Source organism: Delphinus delphis, chromosome 10, assembly GCF_949987515.2.
Source record: "Delphinus delphis chromosome 10, mDelDel1.2, whole genome shotgun sequence".
In the NCBI taxonomy this organism is placed as follows: domain Eukaryota; kingdom Metazoa; phylum Chordata; class Mammalia; order Artiodactyla; family Delphinidae; genus Delphinus; species Delphinus delphis.
The window spans coordinates 63145993-63169262 of NC_082692.2; the positions used below are offsets into that span (position 1 = coordinate 63145993).

The window sequence follows — 23270 nt, forward strand, 5'->3', positions numbered from 1 at the left end:
CAGGGAAAGCTCACCCCCGCCCCTTCCTCTGGAGGCGGCAGTGCATGGAGGCAGCTGAGTCTCTCCACTCAATGCCCCACAGTATCTCTGAGGGTCCTTGGATTGCCCCCTGCTAAATCCTTGGGGATTCGGCCTTGGGCCCAGGCTTTCTTGGAGCCTCCCTCAGGGTTTTTTTATGGAAGGCACACCCAGAGCCAAGATGTATGACCCAATTTTCTTATAGTCCAAGGCATGGGCCTGGCAGCTAGGCCCAGCTTGTCCTCCAGGGCTACGCCCCTGCATAAACCCACCCTCTCCCCATGCTTTGCCCTTGGACCACTTCAGAACACAGTCACCCTGCCTACCGTCACACATCTCCTGTTAGGGCAGGGGGAGCCCCTGCAGGCCACCTGCCCCAAACTCCTCCATGTGGGGAGGAGAAACTGAGGCCTGGCAGGGATGAAGCTGCCCCAAGACCCAGTTCTGTGTTTTTTGGTTCCACATTAGAACCACTATTTAAATAAAGTCCTCCCCTCCCAAAGGCAAAGGAGCTCCCAATGCCTCCCTCCCCAACTCCTGTTGGGGTCCTGAGCCAGAGGTGCTTATCAGTCAGGGCATAGGCCAACCTTGTGCCTCCGTTGTCCCTCCTGCACGCAGGCCCACAGAGGTCATAGGTGTGTAATTCCCTTGGCACCTGCTGGCAGTGAGGCAAGCAAGGTGTGTTTCCTCCCCTGCCCCCAGCCTGCTCCAGCATGGCCATGATATGCGGACTGTAGTTCAGAGACCCCCAAGCCCACGCTCTCAATTGCATACCCAGCAAGGGGAAGGGCCTTGCCAGAGGCCACCCAGCAGGTCAGGGCGGAGGTGGAGCTGTTCCTGCCTTGCAGCCCTGAGAGGCCAGCTCTGCCCTGGGGCAGTCAGGAAGAAGGCAGGTCCACAGGAGACAACTCATGGGAAAAAAGCCCAATAAACGGAGCTGTCACTAGCAGCTTGGAGCCTCTGACCAGGAGAGGAGAAATGGAATGACACCACCCGAGACATAAGAACTTCAGTTACAGCCCAACAGACCAAAGTCAGACTTACGGAAGGACGCCAGAAGTCAGCAAGATGACTGGAAGGCCCTTTACAGATCATGTAGTCCACCATTTTACAGATGGCAACACTGAGGCCCAGAGAGGCTCAATAACTTGGAGGCAAGGATGAGGTAAGGAGAGGCCAGGAGCTCCTTGCCCCCAGTCCATGAGCTGCTGCTGGTCAAGAAGGTCATCCAAGGCTGGCCCAGAGAGTGGCAGGGGGCAGGGGGAGGGGAAACCACCAGCTCTGGGGCCACACCCATCACCCTCACCCTCCTCCCAGTCAGGACAGCAGCAGCATCTCCCTGCGAGAAATTAAATGCTCATCTCCCCCAAGAGCCACCTCCAGGGCTCATCCTGCCTTCTGTCCTGTGGGCCACAAGGGCCAGAGTGGGCCACGCTCACTCCACGGGAATTCCATGGCGGCCCCTCTCAGCTCTGCAGTTTGTCCAGGAGAAGCTGAGCTACCACGGCTCCCTGGAGTTCTAGCGGCTGGGCAAGCGATGCAGCCTCATGTCCTCCTTCTGGATGTGCTCGTAACAGGACTGGCGGGAGAGAGGTGAGGCTGAAGCCAGCTGGCCTGCCCGCTTCAGCCACATGCACAGGCTCTAGGGCCTGACACTGGGGTGCACCCACCTCCCGGGCCTGGACCACTGTGTCTCCAACTCAGCCCTCAGCCACAGTCTGCAAGGAAATGGCTCCTTCCCTCTCCTATTGTGCTCAGGGATGCAGCCTGGAACACACTCAGCCCTGGGGATCCGAGGGCCGGGATGCACTGTGCCCACCTCCCCCCACCCAGCCCCTTTTAACAAGGGCAAGAGCAGTGGCTCTGTGAGGACCCTTCCCATGGAGACACACAGAAGCTGTGAATTTGAGCTCATCCCTGTGATGGTGTCTGGGGTGAAAGGGGTCTGCCCCAGTGGCCAGGGCATTTCTGCCTGGCCCACCGCCTCTGTCCCTCACCTCCAGGGCCGTGAGCAAGAAGTCATACAGGCCTCCTGTGTGGATAGGGGCCATCATATCACGGATCAGGTGGATCTCGGCTCCCAGGTGCTGGATTCTGGAGAACCACCGCCACCACAACGAGAGGGAAGAGGGGACCTATCAGGGACACGCCTCCAGCAGCAGGGAAGGAGCTCTGGCCTGGGTGGCTGGACACCTGGTCCCTGCTCTGAGTTTGGCACCCACAGGACCCTGGGTGGGCCTCTCTGGGCCTCAGCTTCCCCATGTGTACCAAGAAAGGCTGTGTCCATAAACCCCCATGTTCAAAGACTTTGGAGTATGTCTTGGTTGGGGGTGGGCAGGGTGGGAAGGGAACCTCCTGCAGCCCACCCCCAGCTGGGGCTCACTGGGCACGCGACACCACGTAGATGAGCAGCGGCAGCAGGTCGTCCATGGGCAGATTGTGCTCCTGGCCGAGCATCCGCGACACAGTGGCCTCAATTTCCCTGTATGTCCTCTCTAGCACCTCCAGCTTCTCCCGGGGGTCCACCGTGGTGCTGCAGGAGGGTAGCCGGCTCCAGATCAAGGCCCTCAGGTTCAGTCCCAACCAGGGGCCCCAACACTCCTGCCACCCACACCCACCCTCCCGGGGTGTGGACTCACATCATCTTCTGCAGACATTCCGTGGCTGACAGGAAGCACTTGTCTCTGACTAGGGAGTATCTCTGCGTGGTTGGGGGAGTGGGTTAGATGAGGCCGCAGCCCCCCAGCTCCGTCACCTCCTCTTTCCCAGGGTCAGGGCTGGCCCCCGAGCCCCTCACCACCCACCCCCTTCCCCATCACTGGCTTCAGGACAGCTTTGCCCAGAGGGTTAAGTGACCCAGGGAAGGTCACAGATCCACTGTAAGCCTCAGTCTACTCAACTGTAAAGTGGGGTAAATGGTCTCCAGGAGGCTGGGAGGATCAAAATGGAAAAAGAAGATAAGAATCATAACAGCCAATGGTCACTGGGTGCCGCCCAGTTCTATGTCAATGGTTCTTGAGTCCCAGGGCTTGTTGAAACACAAATTCCAAGTTCACTCCCTGAGTTTCTGACTCAGTAGGTCTGGGATGGGTTCAAGAATCTGCTTTTCTAACAGGCTCCCAGACAACACGGATGCTGCCGATCCAGCAAACACACTGAGAACCAACGCCCCTCATGTTCTGGCCCACATCACCCGACAACAACCACAGGAGGTAGTGCTAGTACGCATCAGGGACTACTTCCACAGATGGGAAAACTGAGGCACGGAGATCAAGCATCTCACCCAAGGTCGTACAGCCAGTACAAGGGTGGAACCTAAGCTTGAACCTGGTCACTGTGGCTGTACACTCATCCACATGGGAAATCAGAACAGTGCAGAAAGCCTGCCATATCCTCCCTCACCCGCCCATGCAGCCTCTGACCAGTGACCATGAGGCAGAGAGCTGCTCGGAAGCCTGGGCAAACCTGGGGGCCCAGCTCAGGCTCAGACCTCCCTCTCCTGGGCAGGTAATGGGCCCACACTCTCACCTGATTGGTCGTCAGCGTGAGGTCCTTGAGGGGCCACAGGTGCCTGAAATTAAAGCAAGGTGGGAAGCTCTGCCAGGACCAGGGTGCGGGGCCTGAGGTCAGAGGGCAAATTCCCTGCACCTCCATGTCCCCCAGGAGGGCTGAGCAGGGGAGAGGGGCAGGGGATGCACAATGGCATCTGGGAACGCTTGTGTGAAGCCCAGGCAAGAGGAGGGCAGGAGGGATTCCCTGAGAGGGCAGCCCTCCATGCAGCCCCAAAACACGAGTGGGACTGGAACACGATGAGGAGACAGAGGGGCAGTGCTGCAGGCCAGGGGACCCTCCTGGGGGTCAGACCAGAGAGCTCAGTGGTAGAGACTGCTCCAGAGGCTCAGTGAGCGGGCCCAGGCTGGCGAGAAGTAGGGATGCCACGCAAGGCAAGTAGAGCCAATGGAGCAGGGAGGCCAGCATGGAGGAGGCGGCACTGAGGCAGCAGGAGGGGTGGGGAGGAGGGACTCTTGAAAAGCCATGGACAACCAGGTCTCTGGGCTGGTGCCTGGTCAGATACAGGAAACATTCACCACATCGGAAGGGGACACAAGGTTTTTCGGCAGGAAGGGGAATGGGAAGCGCCATCACCTTGAGACAAAGGAAACCAGGTGTGGGAGGAGAGAGTGCGTTCATGCCCTCAACACTGGTAGTATCAATGGATCAAAGGGGCATGAAGGAGAAAGAACATTTTGATGACTGAGGGCGGAAGGGAGGCTCTGACCTACTTCCGGAACAGTCCTCAGTTTCCCCTTAAGGATCTCCCCTCTCCCACTCTCAGTCCAAGAGCTGGGAGCAGGCGACCTTGCCCCAGCCCCAGTGGTAGATATTGAGGCCAGCCTGGCCAATCTGGGCCACAGCCAGCATTCAGGGGCACATTCAAGACCCCAGCCCAGCCAGGGAGGAACTTCAGAGGCTCTGCTGGAGCTGCTGGGAAGGAGACACCAGCTCCCTGTGGGGCCTGAGCTGGGAGAATATAAACCTCGAGTGGCTGGTACCATATTTGTCACCATACGGGGGAGCCAGAGAGCCCAACAGAGAATGAGAGAAGTTGCTTCCTTTATCATGCAACTGGACACCCCGATCCAGCCACACCTGAATCTAGCCACACCTTAGAACTTCATGGATACACGAGCCAATTAACCTCCCCGCTTTTTTGCTGAAGACAATTTGGGTTTGTACCCTCTGCTACACAAGAACTCTGGCAATCGTGGCATGGTAGGGACGCTTACTTCTGTACATCCAGGAACTCAAGCAGCTTGGTGTCGGGGAAGAGGCTAAGGTTGGCAATGCCCTGGCTGTAGAGGCTGTCCTCCCTCTCATGAAGAAGCAGGTAGAGAGTGAAGAGCTCCGAGTAGAAGCTGGGCAGGACAAGGGGTAGCATCAATCTGTGCACCTGCAGGTCCCTGAGTGAGAGCCACCAGGACAGGTCAGGGTCAGCAGGGTGGGCTTGGGGATCTACTTGGGCTGCCCCTCAAAGAGTCCACAGAACTCCTCGTCCCACCACAGTGTTCCTGCCTCCAGCCTCCTCCATCCTGGAGAAAACCCTTCCCAGCCTGTTCTCAGTCATTTCACAACCAATTGTCATCTGTGACTACCTCACACTCTCACTTGACTTTGAGAACCAATATGGCAGCTGAGGCAGAATTTTGATCCCCATTTAATTGAAAGCAAAACCAGGGCCTTGATAGATGAGTGACCTGCAGCAAAGCTCTCAGCAGCCGTTCCAAGCTAGTCCAGTTCTGCCTCCTAGTTTTCTGTGCTTCCTAGGACTCAGGGGGAAGTTCTCCCTAATGTCTAACCCCATTTCCCATGCCTCCTGCAATGCAGTAACAGAAAGACCTCTCTGATCAGGATCTCTGGGCCTGGAATCTGAAGGCAAATTGTAAGGTTTGGTCTCGGGGGACTGGGGAGACAGATTTAATGACCCACTTAATTCCTGCTCTGTGTGACTTCAGGCTCAGCCCCTGCCAGGCCTCAGTTTCCACATCTGTGCACAGGGAAAAGGAGGTGCCTGAGGCAGTGCTCACCCGCCATACACCCAAGAGATGAGGGTGGGATAACATGTTTAGAACAAAGACGCACTTGATGCACTGTGGCAGGGCCCCTCCCCAGGTTGCTCAAGGAAGAGAGGTCATGGATCATTCTGATTCTTGAATGGTGAATGAGCAATATTTGGTCAATAGCATGAACCCCTAACACTTCCCAAGAAATACCCTTTTCCCCCGAAGGAGGACCCAGAAGCAAAGGTATACGGACTCCCAGGACCCGAGCCTGGCTGCTTGCACCAGGGCAGAGAACCCCACAGACCTAATGGGGGCAGTCACCTTGTCTCTGCATCTTGATCTTCCTCTGGGACCTGGCCCTTGCACTGTAAGGCAACCTGCAGCAGACCCCTGCAAACCAAAGGGAGGGGCAGCGTGGCTGCCATCTCCCACAGGATGGGAGTCACCAAAGGCCAGGCAGGTGGGCTCCACCCCCAGAACCATGGAGCCTGAGGACTGCAGAGCCCAGTGGCCCAAACCCCAGCAGCAAGGAGGTTGGGAGTACGGGATGTCTGCCTGAGTGTCCTGGAACCCTACCACAGCACTAACTGCAGCATCTAAGGTTTCAGTTTATAGCGTTTGACGAGGTCACAGCTCAGCCGGGACAGGACGGGAGATGGTGTCTGAGCCCAGGTCAGGCTCCGTTTGCAGTGGGGTTAGAGTTCTCCTGGGGTCAGGGCTAGCCCGGGGCCTGGCTGGGGCTTGGACTCTGGCTGCAGTCAGGGCTTGCTACCACCTCCCCACCCTCTAACCCCTATGCTCACCAGCTGCATATTAACCAACCCACCCTCTGTTTCTTTCTCAATCCAGACCCAAGGCAAAGGCACCCTTCCTACCCAGGGCACCAGGCAGAGCTGATGCTTGGAAAGGGCAGAGCTTCCCCCACACCCCGCTCTGGGGTCACAGTGCAGTGGTTGTCCCCATGTACCACCAAGCTCACCTGTAGGCGGCCCAGAGTTCCTGGGCGTGCTGCTTCACCTCCTCCTGTGCCAGCCCCTGCAGGTGCTTGTTGGCCCCAATGCCTGAGTATGTGGCCTGGAAGGTCAGCATCAGAGTCCGGAGCAGCTTTCCCAGGGGATGCAGAGAGTTGCTCAGGGCCTGGGCAGGTGCAAAGGCAACAAAGAGATACTCAGCACCGTGGGCTGGAGCACAGCATGCCCACGCAGGACCCCACTTCTTCAATGGGAGCACCGAGGCACTCTCAGCAAGGGCCCACAGGCAGGCCTGTCCCCTCTGGTCAGCACCCTCCCCTGGAGCCCTTACCTTCCTGAGGCACTGCTGCAGGGCCTCGGGCGCCCGGTGCTGCAGCAGCTCCTCCAGGATGTCCTCCATTCTGCCTGCGTGGTCCTCGGGGTGGGTCCTGGGGCACCACACACACACACGTCTCTCACCCACGCCCAGGCCTGCCCTCTCTGGGAAGCCTTCCTCCCCTGGCCCACTCAGAGCCCCACGACCCCAACACTGAGCTCTGGATGCCCTATGGGTACACACGCCCACGCATGCCTGGGCCTCACCTCTCGCAGCACAGGTACTCCTGGGACTTGCGCAGCTCCCTTGAGCTCTGCACGTGGAAGCCCAGCAGGGCCTCCTGCAGGTCTCCAGGGCAGCCGGCTTGAACAAAGTCCTGGAAGGGGCCATAGACGCCCTGCCAGCGGCTCTCCACGGGGAAGACGCCCAGGCCCAGCTGCCTGCGATGGAGGCAGTGGGGGACATGGATAGGGATGGAGCCATGCTGGGCAGGACCCTGATCAGCCCTTGGAGAGGTGGGGATATCCAGCCTGGCCCAGAGTCAGGGCCCAGGTGGGGTGGGTGGAGTGGGGGATGCAGAGCGGCCTGACCTCCAAGGCTCCAGGAGGAGAAACGGGAGGCAGAGAAGGGTCAGAGAGAATCTACTCCACGGTAGAGAAAAGAGACAGGGGCACACAGAGCACTGGAAAAGAAACAGAAAGAGCTGGAGAGCTGAAGGCCAAGTCCAGAGAGTGGGGTCTTGGCCTAAGAGAGACCAGGGCCCAAATCCCAGGATGCCCCCGCCACGGGACCCCGCTCTCCCTCCTACCACACCTGGGTCCTTCCTGAGCTTGATCCTGTCTCAGCCAATAGGCTTAGGGGTCTGGCCGTGTGTGTGTCTGGTGCAGTGTCTAATGGAGCACTGCTCTCCCATGTCACGCTCATAGATTTTCCTACACCTGCACCCGACCCGGGCTCACACCCCTAGGGTTTGCCATCCACTTCTAGCTCCTGCTGTCAGGGAAAAGAAACACGCAGGGACAATGTGTCAAGTAAACAACATGTGAAATGCTGGCTGGCACCATTAGAACCACCACCCTCACCTCAACAGACATAGTAAGAGTCACCACTTGAACAACGGTTTTCCAAGGAAGAACTCTGTCCCCATAGGGAAGAAGTCCATCCTCTTCTCAAATACCCCAGGATAGGGACAGTGATTCCACTTAGTAAGTTTCCTTCTTTACCCTGGCTGCCAGGGAACTCAGAGCCAGGCTAATGCTTGATTATAAGGCCTATCTGCACCTCCCTTTCTTGTAAGCTCAACTCACACTTTAATTTTCTACCTTATTCTTGCTTGTTTTGTTTCATACACTGTCTTGTACCCTTCCTAGAATAAAAGCAGGGTCTAAGCAAAGCCTACACATAGTATTTTTCTCCGGTTTTGTGGCATGTGGAGTTACCGCCACATAGCCCTTAATTCCAAGAGTCTCTGACAAGGGCTATGTGACCTGAGCTCTCTGAACTCTCCAAAGAGCTAAGAGGAGGTACAGAAAAGCCGTTCTAATGAGACCTGAGTCTTTAGGGTAGAAACAGACACACACAGACACCCCCCCCCAGAAAGGCTTCAGAATACACAGGCCAGACAGTCAGTCTCTCACCTCTTGCGGGTACTGCCTGGATCTGGAGGGAGGGCAGCTGTGTCCAGCACACCCTGGGTATGCAGTCCTCTCCCTGCCCCACTGCCAAAAGAGCCCTCCAGGGTGAAGCCATTAGGGAAGGTGACCTTGCCCTGGAAGCCGGGAGACAGATGCAGGGATGTCTGTCCATCTGTCTGTCCAGCTGCCCTTCCATCCCATCATGACAGGCCTCACGCCTGTCCATCCCAGGTCACAGAGGCTAGAAACTGATGGATGGCCTTCCCACCATCCATTCAATCTGCCCCACCCCAAGGGGCTCATAATCCTCCACCCCTGCAGGAGCCCCTGCCTGTGTCCACCACCAAGGGGCTCATCTCTGAGGCAGGAAACGGCGAGGGAGACAGAGAAGGGACTCACAGGTCAGAGTGGGGAGGACCACCACTGGGTCCAGAAGTAGGCAGAGGCCTCGGGAGGACATGAGGCATTACCGGCCTTGAGGAGGGGCAATTCCTTGCTGCATGCGACTGTTCCATTCACAGCATTCCTAGTCTCCATCCACTAGATGCCATAGTACCCCCCAGTCAAATAGCCCCCACATTTCCAAAGGCCCCAGCAGGGATACAGCAGGGATACCTTCTGCGAGGTCAGCTCAGGCAGAAACATACTGAAGGACGATGCCTCCAGGGGCACCTGCCCAAGGCACTGATGGTGGTGGTGGAGGGGGTGGATCCCTCTCTTGGGGGCCAGGAGGAGACACAGCCAGGAGACCACCAGCACCCTCTGCACCCAAGGCAAGCCTACCTATCCCCTCTTGACTCACACCCGATCAAATCACACCTCCGCAGCAGGGAATCGTCACTGTATCCACCCCCTAGATGTAGTGGAGATGGGAGAGGCCCTCCCTTACCTGCTCCACCTACCCTCAGCCCTAAATCCAAGCAGGGAGATTACAGGCCCCAGCCAAGGTCTCAGCAGGGAGTGGAGTAAGGTCTCTGTGGCTCTCACCTTCCCCACGAAGGTCAGGTCCCTGGCGAAGGTGCCCTCATACAAGGAGTCATCTTCAGAGAGAAGGATCCCTGGGCCCTAGGGAAGGAAGCGGGGAGGGTAGGAGCAGTGGGTTAGGAAGGGCCAGAAGACTGGCGGTGGGGAGGGGAGGTGGGCAGTGACCCATGGGCAGAAGGGTCCTGAGCCCTGCCATACCTCCCAGGACTGTGCCTAGGTGGGATGCCAGCCCCTGGCCTTCTGAGCACTGAGCACAAGGCCCATGGACCTCGACCCTGGGTTACCTTGACCGACATCCTGGGACCTGGCTCCTCCCCTCCAGCAGCCTCTCTCAAGAAGCCTCCTGGGGGACCCTTCCTTCCCACCTACAGCTCAGGAAGTACTGGGCTTTTCCTGAACCATCCCCACTTCCCTGTCACTGACCCCGGGGACCGTGGAGCTGATCAGGCTCCTGTGCTGCATTGGCTGCCAGGAAGCTCAGAAGCAAATGGGATACAATTCGTGTTCTATTTATTTCTGAATCTATCTTATGTGCCTATTCTTACCTTTTCTTCCTCCTTCAATCCTTTCCAGGACAAAGGATAGATAAACAAACAAGCCACAATATCAGTAACAGCCATCAGGCCAGAGCCGCACTATGTGCCAAGCACCTGGCAGGGTGTGGGTGAGGCAGAAGGTGAGGGCTATGCCGGGCACGGGAGACCTGCACTCAACAGAATGCGACAGTGGGCAGGTTCTCTGACCTCTCTGAGCCTCACGTTTGTCACTTTTACACTAGGGACAATAACATGACCCCAGGGCTACTGGGAGGATCCCATGAGGTCATGTTGGGAGGCTTAGCCCAGAGCTAGACACCCAGTTAGGGGTCTATAAACATGGGTGGTAGAGGCTGCTGGCATCCTCATTACTATGCACTTCATTGTTGCTATTTTAGTGAGTCGTTACGATAAGTAGTTCACCTGAGCTGCTGATGGGAAAACTGAGGCTGGGAGGGGCAGGGACTTGGCCAAGGCCAGGGTAGGTAGGTGGCAGAACTGGATTCCTGCCCAGGTTCTGGCTCCCTCCAGCACGTCGGAACCCCGCTTCCTGCTCCATCCACCCCTGACCAGTCTCAGTTCAGCTTTGGAGCCCCCAGAGCAGGGAAAGGGTAGCTCAGGACACACGTGGGTCACTGCACTCACCACCATCTTGTCTGCCTGGAAGGTCCCCTGGTAGCAGACACCCGCCTGGGTGACCACGACCCCTGGGCCATGGCGCTGGTCAGCCTGCCACATGCCAATATAGCGCTCACCCCTGGGGGAGGAGAGAGTAGGGCCAGAGTTGGATCAGAATTGTTCCCATGCACCTTCTGTGTGTTCTGCTGGCATGGGACTGGGGTGGGGGCAGGGGTCAGATAAGGAGCAATGACATGGCCTGAATCCACTCAAGTCAGACATAGGGCAGGTGAGGTGAGGACCTGCAGGAGGAACGAGGGTGGAGGAGGAAGGGAGCCTGCCTGGGGGAAGGCATCCTGGCAGGCTTCCCGGAAGAGGTGGCAGGAAGGACAGATGGAGTAAGTAAGGGTGCCATTTAACATATGCAAAGCCATTGAGGCAGGAGTGTACGATAGATACGTGGGGGCGTTCAGTGGTCTAAAAGGCTAGGGGGTACACAGGTGGCATGGCAGGCATGAGGTCAGAGGAGCAGGCAAGGCCTCAAATGTCAGGCCAAGGACACTGGGCTCTGTCTCAGCCCAGAGAGCCTGGAAGGGCTGTGATCCTTTGATAGGACCAGATCAGGGGGCCAGAAACTCCTCTCTGAAAGCGCAGGGAGGGGCCAGAGTTGGGGGGGCTCCTGCAGTCAAGGTCGGGGTCCCTCATCCTGAGCCTCAGCAACAACCGAGGGAATGGAAAGAAAGTGAGGGGCTTCAGAGAGACTCTGGGGGACAGACAGAACGGACCCAGTGACGACAGGGAACCCGGGCCCTGAGGCATTTGGCCTGTGAGGCCCCTCTGCCCCTCAATCCTGGTGCGGGGCTGCAGAGCACTCGCCTGTCGCCGTCGTCCTGGACGCCATAGCCACTCCTCTGGCCCCTCTCCCAGTGGCCCGTGTACCTGCAGGGCTGAGGGGTCTGCGGGGTGCTCTCAAGGACCCCAAATCCATGTCGCAGGCCTTCCTGAAAGTAGCCCTTGTACACCTCGCTGGTGCTGTACCTGCGGAGGGTCACCAATGGCTGGCCCTGCCTCCCAGAGGACGAGCCTGTCCCACGAGCCTGTCCTACCATCAGGCCAAGGGTCACTTACTCACAGATGCCATAGCCGCACATGCTGCCTTCCCGCCAGTGGCACTTGTAACAGTCAAACTTATCCTCGGAGGCCTGGGGCACCAGGCGGATGCCAAAGCTGTCAGTGTGGGTGGGCAGGGAGGGAAGTCAGCACTGGGGCCACAGCCCTGGCCCAAGACACCTGTCACACCCCCTCCATGCCCAGGAGTGTCCCTGCTCTTCCAAGGGGCCTTCTCAGACGATAGGGAGAATCTGAGAGGTGCTGAGCCCCATCTTGTTCCCAAGGGCCCCTCAGGACACCTCATCTCCACCCCAACCCCCATGCACTCTGGGAGGGCCTTCTGGCCCTGGACCACTCCCTCCATGACCTGCCCCCCTCCTCAGGCCTAGTTTCCCCTTTAGGACAATGAGTGGAGCTGGACCACATGGCTTCCAAGTTTCTGCTTGAGGTTTGGGAGTGTAGGATGGGGCCCAGCTGGTGACAGTGGAGAGGGGTGGAAACCACTCCCTGCCTGCCCACCACACAGTCCTGTGTCAGCCCCAGCCTTACCCGTGCTCCAGGCCCTGGCAGAAATCCCCCACGTGATTCCGCCCGTCTGGCCACTTCAGGGTTCCCCTGTAACACAGTCGAGGTCCACGGGCATCAGGTCCATGGGCATCAGACCCACCAGACCTTCAACACACACAAGACCCCCAGCCAACCTCCGCCGCAGACTCTCTCCGAGGCCTCGATCCCCCTTGGACTGGACTCTCTGCCCCAACTCGGTCTTCTTCTCCGAGCTTTATGACCCCACATGGGCTCTCAGCCCTTCTCTACTCCTGGCACAATGGCCCCAGCAGCCTCACAGAGTGTGCTCCACACCCAGCAGGGAGAGATCTGGAAGCATCCAGGTTGCCTTTTTCCCTTGACCAACAGGAAGCTCAGAGCTAACCTTCAAGCTCAAGCCAAGTGCTAGTTAGTGGGGTTTCTACCGTCCTTGTCTCCTCTTCTGACACAGCATTGCTTTTTCTGTGTTTTTGTTCACAAGCTTCCTCAAGCCCTTTCTGGAAGCAGGCAGGGTATCAGAAACGAGTGGAATGCTTGCAAGCGTAACCTTGGCGAGTCCTTTCTGCTTTCTGGGCCTTGGTTTCGCCAGCTGTAGCACAAGTTGGGGCCATGTTCTTCAAAAGCCTATCTGCCTGTGGGGTCGTGTCAACCTGCAACTGAGGCCAGGTTCACCCTAGAACCTGCCCTGAGGCCTGGGGAAAGTCATGCCAGTCTCTGGGCCTCAGCTTCTGCACCTATCACCTAAAGGGGGTGATAACACTCCCCCAGAGCATTCTTGTAAGGACTGATGAAGACAGAATGTCTGCAAAACATTTCTACCACCACCAGACAATGCTATGTAGACATGAGAGTTTTCTTCCACCCGCCTGAGAACAGAATGGTGACCGTGGGCCCTGCAGGTCAGCTTCCTGATGACTGCCCCACGCTCGGTAGCCTCACTGCCATCAAGACTGTATCTGGCACAAACCTACAGTGGGCCAGGTCCTGTCCAAGAGGACTTAAGAGAGACTGTGGGGGACAAACAGATTTCACCACAGGCGGGTAACAGCCTTTGGTTCATGCCCCGAGGCAATTAGGTCCATACGGGTCCTGTCTGCCCCTCGGACTCCCAGGAGGATCCCTGCCTTGCTTGGCCCAGAGCCTCCTCGGTCACTCACTTGCCATGGGGCCTGCCACCGTACCAGTCGCCCTCATAGGTGGCCTGGCTGAAGCGGCCCTCCGCACGGAAGGTGTATGCTCCACAGCGGCAGGTGGGGGGTTCAGAAGGCTCCAGGCCCGCCCCCAGCACCGGGAAGTCCTTCTTCCCACGCAAGGTCTGGCACACAGCCTGGGTGACCTTCCGCTGCCAGGCCACCTGCGGGGGGACAGGGAAACACAGGACAGGCCACTGTTGCTGGAGGCAGCCCCTCTAGGAAGCCTCCTGGGGCGGCATCAGGTATCACCCTACCCACACCCACTCTTATCACTTGCAGGGACCTCCAATGGCTCCCGTGCTGCTCCCTGGGGCCTCACTCAGACCTGAATACTTGTTTGCAGCTTCGGGCCTGCCCAGAGAGGCCAAACAGAACCTTCGAACAGGCCCCAACCCTGGCTTCACAGAGAAAAACACGTGTTCTCTTCGGCATTCTGATGCCTGAGCCCAGGCTGACCCCCTGACTCACTCTGACCGTGACTCCAGGGGCTTGACATTCCCAACGAGCCTCCCCTTACCCTCCTGTCGCCTTCCCTCACTCCCCTGACCCCACTCCCCGGACTCACAGTCCGCCCACACTCACCCGGCCCTGTGGGTCCTTGGAGCACAAGGAGAACTCTTCCTCAGGCGTGAGGAGGTGAAACATGCACCTAGACAGATGGAGCCAATGAGTGGGCTCCCGCTCTGTCCAGGAGGGTGCCGAGGGAGGGCCCAAGTCAGAGCCCCGGCGTGGGCAGGTTACACGGGGTAGAGGGAGGGAAGGCCTGGGGTGTCACTGGATGGGGGTGCTCACCCGTCCTGCCCAGGTTCCACCCACACCAGCTTCAGATCAAAGGTGTGGACACTGTGGCCCTGGAAGAGAAGGGGGCACAGGTGGGCAAGACGCTCACCTATTCTCTGGTCTGGCCTTGCTCCCAAGCAGCAGCTCGCTGGCACACCGCTGGGTGTCCCCAGCATGCTCAGTGCGGCACGCCCAGCACTGAGTCCCACACCACCCCTGCCGGCTCCCCATCTCCAGGGCAGGTCCTCCACCTCCCTTCCCACCCGAGGGCCTGGCCAGAAACCCAGGACAAGCCTCCCGCACCCCCGACATTCTGCTCCATCAGGGCCCCCAGAGTGGTCTTCTGGAAATGCAGCATGGATCTTGTTAGCCCCTGCTGGAAACCTCTCTAAGGTCCCTACGGCTGAGCCTGACCCCTGAGACCACACAGACCACTCCCCTCCACTGCCTGGGCCTCCTCCAGTTTGCCACAAATTCTCCTCAGCCTGAACCTTTGCATGTGCTCTTCCTTCTACTTGGAATGTCATCCCTGCTCTGAGAGATAGACCAAACCTCCCTTCCTCTGGAAGCTTTTGCGGAGTGACCTTTCACCTGGCAACAGACACAGGTGGAAGCGGCACCAGGCCCAGGCCTGAGGGGGAGGAGGAGTGTGCCAGACACGGGCCAGGACAAGAGAGGGTCCAGCACAGACAACAGGACGTGCCAAGGTCCAGAGGTGGGAAAGGGCTCAGCACCTTTTAGTGACAGTATCTCGTCAGCATACCTGGAGCACAGAGGGTGAAATTGGGAGTGGAGGGAAACTCAAACTGAATCAAAACCCCAAAACCAGGCTTCAGGAGACACAGGTTTGGATGGGCAAGTAGCATCCCTTCTAGGCCTCAGCCTCCCTATCTGCAGGGGAGCTCCAGGCTGACACTCTAGGGGGATACAGAAGGCAGTGCTCTGGCTATCACAGCGGCAATATAAGTTCAGGGGGAACTAGGCACAGCCAAGGTTATGGGCCACATAACAAATCCCAAACCCTAGTACCGGCTCCCTCCTGACTTCTGTAATGCCGAGAGCCCGGGCACTGCTGCTACATGGAACTCCTCTCTAGAAGCCTTGCATGTGCCCTGAATGGTTCACGCAGCCCTCCTCAGCCACTACGGGCCACTTATGACCGTTGTCTGAGGTTCCTCTCCTGTTGGAGGAAGACAACTAGGAGTTGTCTGCCATCTGCTGAAGCACAAACTGACAAGTGTCCCACTTTACAGGTAAGGAAACTGAGGGGAAGACATTTAACAGGGATACCAGCTGTGGAGAGTTGAGACTGGAAGAGCCCTGCTCCATAGCCCACACTCCTTCAGGGATGGCTCCACCTGCTGCCCCCACCCTAGCACTCTGCCTTTCTGCCCCCATCACCTCCCCAGGCCCAAGTTCTTGCTCCCAGCCACATGTCTCTTTCCTACTCCTTTTTTCAACCAGCCCTCAGACCCCCACTGTGACCCCACGACCTCTGGCCAGCCCCACCCTACCTGTAGCAGGACAAGGGCATCATCAAAGAGCAGCACACGCTCTGCCCTCAGCGGGGTGACCGTCACAGGTATGTCCTGGCTGTCTTGCAAGAGTCGGTGAGCGGGGGTACAGAGCACATCCTGGTGAGGCGAGGAGGGAGGTGCAAGGCTCAGGGACCTCTGTCCTGGATGCTGCTGGCCACTCCACGGCCCGCCTCTGCCCCAGGCACCTCCCCCAACACTCTGAGCATCTCCTGGAGGCTCCCAGGTCAGCGATGGGCACTGGGGCTCCAAGGTGGGGGGGTTCATTCCTGGCTATACCCAGAAGGACAGCACAACTTCTCTTGAAGCCTTACTTTGTCCTCCTCCAACCCATCTCAGGCCACGGCCCCAGTCAAGCCCCCATCAACTTTCACCCAGGGTTCTACAATCCCTGCCTCTCTCTGGCAATTCCTGTCCCCTTCACTTGTCCTCCTAATTCTCTGCTGCACTGGGCCCCAAGCCTGTCACGTCCTGTGAGAGCACAGGGGACTTTCCCTCCTGCAGCGGCAATACGGGCAGTGACTCGGGGGTGCAATCATTCAGTGACATCCCAGGAGACAGGGTCGATTCTGCTGACCACGCTTCCCCAGAGCCAGAAGCTCACATCCCAGCCCAGGAGGTGCTCAGCAAATGGGTGAGGATGGCTGGACAGGGGAACGTCACAGACACCTGCTTTAGCCACTGCCCCCCGACCCAGGTGGGGAAGCTGAGGCATGGAGCAGGCAGCAGGCAGCTCAAGCTACCCAACGGGCCCCTGCCGGATGGCAACCCCTTCCCTCACTGCCCCTCAGGCCTCGAACTCACCCGCAGCCGGCTGCTCAGAGTGTGCCAGAGGGCCTGCGTGGCCATGGCCTGCTCCAGCTCCTGCCTCATGAAGGACTGCAAGTTCCCAAAGACGGTGGCTGCATGCACCAACAGCTCCCGGGTGGGGTGACTCTGTAGGGGGACAGAGCAGCCGGGGTGGGGTATTATCAGAATCCTCTCCCACCCTGTGATGACTGCCCCAGCCCTGGCCTGGCCCCAGCCAGTCAGGAGGTCTGGGTCTAAGTCTAAGTTTTCCCTTTTCTCCCTGCCGGCCCCTCCTCTGGCAGTAGGAGGATGCTTCCAGGGGATTTAGGACCATTCGATGACTCCCCCAGCTGGGGCTGGGCCATGTGTCCTCACACCCAGTACATGATTCTACATTTGTTCTCTGGGTCTCTGCTGGCTCCACCAGGGCAGGGCCATGTACCTCAGATACCCCAGGGCAAGGACATATCCCTTCAACCCCCCCAGAGCAAGACCATGTCCCCAAGGCATGGCCAGGTCCTTCTCAAACCAGGGTTCCCGAGGAGGCAGGTTGCCTGAGCCAGAGGCCTGTTTCTCCATCCCTCAGCTTCCCCACGGGAGACAGGCCTGACAACCAGCAATTACCCCCTACTCCCCATCACCCCTGCTACCTACCTCCCCGACAGTGTCCCTGAGGCTCAGCAGGAGGAGCACGCACTGCTGCACATGATGGGTGAGTGGCTGGCGGAGAGCCTGGACCAGCGCGGTGCCCACCGAGCCCTCTGAGCTCATGCCCGACAGGAACTGCTGCAGCGCCTTCCGCTGGCCCTGCCAGTACTCGCTGAGCGGAGGGAGGGCCGCACACCCCTTCACTCTCCCCTCCTCTGTTCCCACACCTGCCACCATTGCCCCCTTGCCCTGGCTAATCTCTCAGATCCCAGGACAGTCCCAGACCCCAAACCTCTCTCCCATCAGAAAAACAGTGGCTGAGTGACCCTGTTGGAGATTCGGTAGCAGTATCCCAGAGATGAAAGCCCACCCTGAGTAGCAATTAGGAATGCTCCCCCACCCCAGGGTCACTCCCGTGAGTTGGTATATGGATTCTGCTCACAGCCTCACTAGGCTTCCCTCCCTCTCTTCAGTGTGGAGCAGCATGCAATTGCTAGAGCCAGGATTGCTCAGGATGAGTCCCGGGCCGTGACACTCACTGCTCTGGGGACGTGGCTTCCCCAAGCCCTCCCTCCCAGACACCCCCAACTCAGAGGCCCACTGCAGTATTCCATGCTCACCTCCTCCTCTTTACTGCCTTCTGAAAGGCCTGCACTGCCACACAGCTTGTGTAGGACTCGATGTACCTGTAGGTAGCACAGGGGACACCCAGCAAGCCCAACGCTCAGCTCCAGACCCAAGCCCCTGCCCTTCTGGTGTCCCCAGATCCCACCCACTGAGTGTCTGCAGCCCTGAGGGCCTGGCTCTGGGCACTGGTGACCTTGAGTCTTAACTGACCCAACTAGACAATTCTAACTCAAAGTCTCTTTTCCCTGGGAGGCCACCAGGCTCAGATCTGGGGTGCCTGAGCCTGTCACCAGGCTAACATCCAAACCCAGGGCTGAACCCAAACCTTTGCCAAAGCCCTGACCCACGTGAGTCCCAGTGCCGGCCCCAGCCCCGCTTCGGCTATCTTACTCCAGGTGGACTTGCAAGACACGGTCAGCGCTGTGCAGCAGCAGCAGGGATTCCAGACTGATGGAGTCCGGGTGGCGCAGCCTCTCCTGCAGTGAGTGCAGGCTTTCCTCCGTCACCTCCCACAGCTGCTGGGAGCTCCTGTGCAGCTGCTGCAGGAGCTGTAGGCACTCTCTGCCCCAGGGATCTGAGGGCTCTGGAGCTGGGGCAGGAGCACAAGCACACTGTGAGGGGAACAGGGCCGCTCCACCTTCCAGGGAGCACGCAGAGGCCCTGGGTGGTCACCGGAGGGGCAGCAGCACCCCTAGCCCTGGAGCTGCAGCTAGGGTCTCACATCCCTGGGGTCCTTGGGACAGAACTGGAAGCCCATGTGCCCCCTTGAGCTCAGCAAGGGATGGGCAGGCTACAGCAGTGGGCAGCACCCTTGTGGATTCAACAGGGGCACGTGTCCACCTCCTCACTAAACAGGGACAGCACTGATGACCTAGGGCCACCAAGTACAAGAATCCCCCCTGAGCTTCAGAGCTTCCTCAGGTCCAGAATGTGAAGCCCATAGGGTCCTGTAGTCTCCTGCCATTCACAGATGCACCAACAGAGCCCCCAAGAGGAAGGCACCTGCCCAAGGTCATTTTGTAAACCGGGCATCCTGCCTTCCAGTCATGCCCTGGGTGAAAGCAAGATGAGAATTCAGGCAGAGAATCCAGGCCTGTGCCCTGGGAGGGATGGAACATCGTCTCCGTTCACAGAAGGTCTGGGCTAGAATGGGGTTCACAGCCTGGTTCCCTGGGGTCCCTTTGAGAAGGAAGCAGCCAGCAACTGGGGGTGAGGGCCCTGGATCCATCCAAAGACACCCACACCAAACGTCACCGCTCCCATTTGCAGCTGAGAAAGCTGTAGCTCAGAAGGTCCAACAGGGAGGACTCCTGTCCCTAGGACGGTTCCTGCATCCCCCACCCTCCCCTCAACTCACCGGCCTCCAGAAGGGGCTGGAGGACAAAGCTGTTGATGCGTGCGAGTGTGGCTGAGAAGACCTCCTCCAGCCGCAGCAGGGCTGCCTCCTCAGGGCTGCACATGGCCAGGGTGCCAGACTCAGGGCCTGAGAACCAAGCAAGATTAGAGCGAATAGCAGCCATGGGAGCAGGGTGCCCTCTCAGGCTATATGCCCAAAAGGCCCATGACCACCCTACCTCAGAACTGAGCATGGAGCCCATGTCACCCCAAAGGGGAGTTTCTGAACTGGCCAGTGACCCCTGCTCATGCTCCACTTGGGCCCAGCTGAGGGGAGCCTGAAGGAGTGGGAAAGAGGACTCAGAACTGCCAAGGGAAGCATCTATTTTTTACCCAAAAGGCAGATGCTCCTTAAGCCCTCTGGCCTGCTCATTCCTCTGCTCAAACACCCACCATGGCTCCCAAGAGCTCAGAGTAACATCTAGTAGTGCTCCAACCTAGTCCTCTCTCCACTGACTCTCTGGAAACAAGGACATACTCTCGGAGGAGCACAGCCTTTATCTCAAGGCCATGGCTCAGGACTCCCTGTCACCCAATAGGGCTATGTAGGAGGGGTCTGGGAGAAGTGGGAAATATCCTGCTGGAGCCATGAAGGATGGGCAAGAAATAAAGAGGCAGAGAGGAGGACAAGGCATGCAGGTGGGGGAACCATGAGAGCAAAGGCTCATGGGCATGAAGGCCCAGGCTCTGCAGGTGGCCCACCAAGAGCTCCCTAAGTGGCTAACAGAGAAGCCATGGAGGGCCTCAGAGTGGGGGAGTGATGGGATTCAAAGTCAGACTTGGGGACATGGACTTGGTGACAGTTTCAGAGGAGATGATACCAAGCCATGAGAGGGTGAGGTGAGTGTGGGCAGGAGCCAGACACTTCATGCCCCCCTGCAAGCTGCAGGACGGGTTCTACTCCAGAGGTGGGGGCCATGGGGGTGGGCAGGTCTTTGGACCTCCTTCCCTGGAGAGCGGGACCCTCCAAGAAAGCAGGATCACCTGAGAACGCAGCCTCCTGACTGGAGGGAGGGGGAGCAAGGGGCCTGGGTTCGAACCCATCCCCATAGCCAGGCTGCATCCTCCAACCAGACACAGCCCTCTCCTACCAGACCTGGCAAAGGAGGTCATCTGCCCAGATTACGTGACTGTACGTCTCAGGGTTGAGAATTAGAGAGTCTTTTAACCCCAGACCCTCAGACTCGGCCTCTCTCCGACTCTGACACTCTGAGGCTCTGAGTTGGTTGACCTCGGTGGGGCTGTAGACATAATATGAGGAGATACAGACAGACCCAAAGGATCAAATGAGAAGGGGTCTCATCCCTCCCCACCCAACCCCAAAGACACCAAAGGGCATTCCAGGCTCCTGACAGAGCCTACAATTCCCAGAGAATTGGCTCTGGGGCAGAGTGAGATGAGTGCCTCAGATCTCTGGCCAAGGGCCCAGGCCCAGGACATTCCTGCCCCACCTTTCCTGCTGTTGTTGCTTCAGGAGGGCGAGGCCTTGGGAGGGAGAAGCAGGAAGGAGAAATGGCTGGACACCCAACTGCAGGCTTCTCTTTCTGCTGGCCCCCTGCAGCAGCCCCAGCCCCCTGTGGAGGACTGGGGTAGGGTTGCTCCAAGTCAGCTCAGAATACCAGGACAACACAGCCAAGGAGTCAGGGGTACAGCAAGTGCGGCCTGGGCCCATCTGACCCTCACCCATATCTCCAGAAACTGGTGGAATGGAAAGACCCTTTGGGAAGTGACCTTTCCACCCTCAGCTGGCAGTCTGTCGGGGTCTGAGCTGAGAGGTGAGGACACCAGCTAAAGGTGGAGGGGGGAGGGTGCAGCCAGGATGGGAGGTACAGACTAGGAACCAGATCAGGGTGAGCTGGGGACCTGCAGCAGATAACTCACTGTTGGGAGGCCTTGCACATCAGATCCCCGACACTTACCTGGGGCCCACCCCAACCAATGCCACACCCAGGGCACTCCTCTCCCCCTTAGGCTTCCTCCCCTTGCCCCCATGGGGCTGGCAGAAGCTCCCCTACCCTGGACCCATGGCTCACACCTCAGTAGCTCCCACAGGACCCCCTTCTGACCTCTGCCCAGCTATTCGGCCCTGGCCATGCCCCAGCTTATCCAGATCCCTGCTCTTCTCTGGGCTTCAATCACCTCCTCTGTGAAATGAAGGTCTGACTAAATCACAGCTTTTCAAACTATTTTAGTCCTCCCGAGAAAGCATAAACCGGTGGAGGGGAGCTCCTCTGGGTATGGGGACCTGCTCTTCAGTCTCCCTTATCTCTCAGTGCAGCCTGGGGCCCCTGACGATGAGTCTTACCGACACAAACTGGCAACACTGGCAACACAGACTGGCCAGGTCTGTGGCCCCAAAAGGATCTCTAACCCTAGGAAACCGAGTCACACTGCCCAGAGGAAAGGCCAGAGGTTAAACATGGCTGGTGAGACGGCGGGTGGGGAGAAGACTGCAGTTGAGGCTAGACATCTGGTCTGGTTGGCCCCGAGAGCCTCCGCTCCCAGGCTAGGGAGTTCTGGGGCTTCATCCCGCAGGCAGTGAGGAGAGTGTGAGGGCAGGGGCCAGGCCAGGCGTGAGTGCGCCTGAGTGTGTATACTGGCGAGGGAGGAGGAAGAGGTGCTGAACCTAACACCACAGGGACCCGGCAGGAGTCTCCCCTTTCAAACCCCAGTCCCACCTCCAACCCACTCCTCTCTGGTTAAGCGCATGGCTTCCTCACGCTCTCACTCCATCCAGCTCGAAGGTTCCTTAGTAGTAGACTGCACATGATGTACATATGGGGAAACTGAGGCCCAGAAGGGCATGGGAGGGCCCAGAAACACTAACTGTAGAGCGTGTACAGGGCTCAGACCCAGGCCTCTGGCTCCCAGTCCCACCAAGCTCACCTGAAAGGCTGCCACAGCAAGTACCTAGGCTTCCCAGGCAGGCTTCATGTTCACCATGGGGCGGGGTGAGGACAGACTGGCTAGTCTTGGCGTGTCCAGGTGAGTCAGCTGCCAGTCCCCGTGGCAATCTAACCAGCCGCCAGACCTGCTCTCTCTCTCACGTGCTCTCTCTCGCGCTCTCTCTCTTTCTCTCTCTTGCATTCTAGGCCTCTGTCCACGCTGGGTCCCTCTCTCCCTTGCCTCCTCCAAGGCCTGGCCCTTCAGGCCCCTGGGCCACACCCTGTCATGGTACTCACTCTGTTATTTCCTGGTCTGGACAGGCAAGGAAGTGCTGCTTGCTGTGGAGGCTTTTTCCTGGGCTGCCTTGGAACCCCTTTGATCATCCAGCAAACTCAGTGGTAGGCAGAGGAGGGAGGGGCTGCCCAAGGGAGGGGGCGCTGAACTGTCACAGCTGACGGGTCCCAGCCTCCACCTGGGCCTCTCCCCCCACCCTACCCCGGCACCCTTCCTCTGCCCTTCCGTGGCTCTAGGCTTCTTGTCCTAGACCCCACCCCCCACCTTCCCAATCTCTCTGGTCGCTTTTTTCACAGCTTTCCTTCCTCTTCCTAAGTAGTCACTGGAATTTCCCAAACATGGGATCCACTTCCCACCACCAGGCATTTGCCCATGCCTTCTCACTGCAAGCAATACTAGCCGGCGTCACCTCCTCCTGGCAGTCTCTCAGGCTGGCTGAGGCCCCGCGGGGTCACCCCACAGCCCAGGCCAAGCCCCTGGGCACTGCCCACGTGTTTGTCTGCCCTCATGTCAGGCACGGGCCCAGGGAGGCTGTCCCGTGGTGACAGGGTGACCAAGGGGCAGGGAAGACGAAGCTGAACCCCGCTGGGAGGGAGGGACCTTCGGACAAACTCGGACGGCCCGGGTGTGAGTGCTGCCAGGGACCGAGGAGTCGTGGAGGGGCGGCGCGCGGCGGCCCGAGGGGACGCGGAGACTAAAGTCCCACCTGGAGCGAGCAGGGGCGGGGAGCAGAAGGGCTCTACCCCAGACGCGAGACCTCCAGCCCTCCCTTACCTGTGCGGCGCGGGGTCCCATGCCGGGAAAGCCGCCGCGGTAGCTCTCTCGCGGA

The 23270-nt window shown here is 58.7% G+C and overlaps 1 protein-coding gene across 4 annotated transcripts; it reads right to left on the minus strand.

Moving 5' to 3' along the window:
* Positions 1-1071: 1071 nt before the first annotated feature.
* Positions 1072-23270, minus strand: ALS2CL (ALS2 C-terminal like). Of its 4 annotated transcripts, none has more exons than XM_060022345.1 (27): positions 23216-23270; positions 19224-19349; positions 18257-18455; positions 17860-17925; positions 17246-17411; positions 16607-16738; positions 15782-15901; positions 14280-14338; positions 14070-14136; positions 13452-13648; positions 12298-12363; positions 11767-11865; positions 11515-11676; positions 10666-10777; positions 9488-9565; positions 8504-8634; positions 7133-7306; positions 6882-6978; positions 6559-6716; positions 5901-5969; positions 4806-4979; positions 3547-3589; positions 2919-2948; positions 2658-2719; positions 2402-2551; positions 2016-2112; positions 1072-1597 (listed from the first exon to the last, which is right to left on the minus strand). In XM_060022345.1, the coding sequence occupies exons 2-27, from the start codon at positions 19324-19326 to the stop codon at positions 1538-1540; spliced, it is 2871 nt and encodes a 956-aa protein (XP_059878328.1). In that variant the 5' UTR covers positions 19327-19349; positions 23216-23270; the 3' UTR covers positions 1072-1537. The 4 variants fall into 4 exon arrangements, with proteins under 4 accessions (XP_059878328.1, XP_059878327.1, XP_069397254.1 ...); XM_060022344.2 differs by lacking the exon at positions 23216-23270 and adding an exon at positions 22148-22556; XM_069541153.1 differs by lacking the exon at positions 23216-23270 and adding an exon at positions 22444-22553.